This window comes from Octopus sinensis, linkage group LG2, assembly GCF_006345805.1.
Source record: "Octopus sinensis linkage group LG2, ASM634580v1, whole genome shotgun sequence".
NCBI classification, from domain to species: Eukaryota; Metazoa; Mollusca; class Cephalopoda; order Octopoda; family Octopodidae; genus Octopus; species Octopus sinensis.
In genome coordinates, this window is record NC_042998.1 from 169,307,936 (window position 1) to 169,310,681 (window position 2,746).

Sequence of the window (2,746 nt, forward strand, 5' to 3'; positions counted from 1 at the left end):
ACGAACTCCCTCCTTCACCAAAAGCCAATCCCATAGAATTGACCAATTAAAAGGTGATTACACTGGTGGTGACCCAGCATGGCCGTAGCCTCAAGGCTGAAACATATAAAAGAATATATATATATATGCACATATATGCATATATATGGATATATGCATATATATGCATATATATATATATATGCATATTATTATATATATATATTCATTATATATATCATGCATATACATATAGCATATATATATATATTATATATATATGCATATATATATATATATATATATTCATAAATAAATATGCATATACATATATGCATATATATATATATATATATATATATAATATATATATATATATATATATATATATATATATATATATATAACAGTCACTCTCGCTACTATGCCACCTCGCTACTATGCCAGTTTTGCGCGGTCCCGGCCAAATAATAAACAAAAAGGTTTTACTATGCCACCCTCCAACTCTCTCGCTACATGCCACTTGTAAACTGAAGCGCACGCAACTTTTCGAAATTTTGTCCTCCCTACATTTTGTACATTTCGTATTTGTAATCTTGTGGAAAAGTTCAGAAAGTAGCACACAATGTCAGCTCAGAAACGCAAGCGGACTGAGTTTTACGCTGAAGGAAAAGGAGGAGATTATCGATGCTGCGAAACACGAGCCGAACCAGTCTAAGCTGGCTAGAGAAATGAGCAAGAAATGGGACATCGAAGTCAAGAGAACCACGGTGAAGGGCATTCGCAACAAAAAGGATGCAATCGAGGCAGCCATCAACGTTGGAATTCCATCGAAGCGCATGAAGCTGACGTAATCTCACAACCCGAAGCTCGATGATGGCGTGCTAATGTGGCTGAAACAAGCAAGAGGACAGAATCTGCCGGTCGGTGGTGATCTTTTGAAGGAGAAAGCAATTAAACTGGCCGAGCTTATGCACATTCCGAACTTTATGGCAAGCGACGGTTGGCTAGACAATTTCAAAAATCGTCACGGCATCACGTTCAAGACAGTGCAGGGCGAAGCTGGAGCGGTGAATTCTCAATATCTTATTAAGTGGCAACAAGAGGTTCTCTGGCCCTTGCTCAGGCAGTTTTCCGCGAACGACGTGTTCAACTTGAACGAAACTGGACTCTTTTGGCAACTACTTCCGAACAAGACCATGGCTTTCAGGGGAGTGCGGTGCACAGGGTGAAAGAAAAGCAAGCAACGAATCACTCTTTTGGTCGGAGCAAACTTAAGCGGCAGCGAGAAGCTACCTCTTCTGGTGATCGGATATTCCAAGCAACCTCGTGCGTTTAAGAACAAAGAGATTCCTGTGAAGTACAAGGCTAATTCGAAGGCGTGGATGACAGCAGAAATTTTTGAAGAAATGTTACAAACGTGGGACGGACAACTCGGGCAGCAAAACCGCAAAGTGTTGCTGCCTCGATAACTTCTCTGGTCACCCTTCTGACGTCCAAATGCTCTTCTTTCCGCCCAACACGACAGCAAATTCCCAACCAATGGATCAGGGAATCATACAAAATCTTAAGCACCATTACAAAAAGCTCTCGCTGTCCCGCCGTCTCGAAGCCATGGACGAAGGAAACGAGTTTAAATTTACATTGCTCGACTCTCTGCACGTCGCTCGGCGTGCATGGGAGCAGGTCAGTGAATTGACGATTAAGAACTGTTTCGCGAAAGCCAAGTTTATTGAAAAGGAAATACAAATAGAGCCAGAGGATGCTGAGCTGCTCGAGATCTGGAAAGCTTTACCTCCCGAGGAAAAGACACATGAGAACGAAACAATTGAGCTGTGTGATTTTCTCAGTGCTGACGATCGCCTCGTAACTGGAGGATCTTTCACTCTAGAAGAAATAGCAAAGGAGGTAATGCATAACGAAGAGCCGGTGGAAAGTGAAGACGACGAGGTAATTGTGGAAGAGGAATACGTTTCGTTTGCAGATGCCCAGAGAGCATGGAGCACTATCCGAAAGTTTATGCTGCAGCAGAGCAGCGGAAAACCCAGCGTCATGCAGGCGTGTGATAGGCTAGACAATGAAATGAATGAAATCCGCCGAAAGAAGATGCGTCAGCCGACAATTTTTGAGAGCATCGGGATTAACTAAAAGCAATCTGAACTTAATAAACTTGGATGTCTTCTTTTTACCATTGCATTGGCCTTACTTCCAACCCTATGAATTTTTATTCGTATGTTCAGTAAATTTTTGGTTATGTAGTGTTTAGATAACAGACCCTCGGTACTATGCCACTTTGGCTCAGTCCCGCAGGCTGGCATAGTAGCGAAAGTTGACTGTATATATATATATATATATATATATATATATGCATATGTATATAAGCAATGTTATCGATAATGGCCAAAATTGTGCTTTACCTTCTGCCGATAACTGAAGAGGAGCTGGTGACCTTCTGCGTTTTCCGTACGTCTGTGTATTTAGATGTTCGTATGTTTATTCGCTACACATTTTTTAATTGTGTGTGTGTGCGCGAACGCGCGCGCGCGCGTGTGTGTCTGTGTGTGTGCGTGTGCGTGTGAGTGTGTAGAAAAGTAACACACGAGTTGATGTGTAGAAAAAAATATTTTCATGAGGTACACTTTAGTACCGGTTTCCGCCTTTAAGACTTTTTCAATTAAGAGTAAAAATAAGTAAATCAATTACATTAGAGAAGAAAAAAAAACTAAGTGAAATGTTTTGTAAATATTTCCATATTATTTACATTATT

The 2,746-nt window shown here is 40.8% G+C and overlaps 1 protein-coding gene across 1 annotated transcript; it reads left to right on the forward strand.

Annotated features, from left to right (window-relative positions):
* The first annotated feature begins 1,479 nt into the window (after positions 1 to 1,479).
* Positions 1,480 to 2,127, forward strand: LOC115226710 (jerky protein homolog-like). Its single transcript, XM_029797732.1, has one exon. It carries the CDS (start codon positions 1,480 to 1,482, stop codon positions 2,125 to 2,127), a length of 648 nt encoding a protein of 215 aa, XP_029653592.1.
* The last annotated feature ends 619 nt before the right edge of the window (positions 2,128 to 2,746 follow it).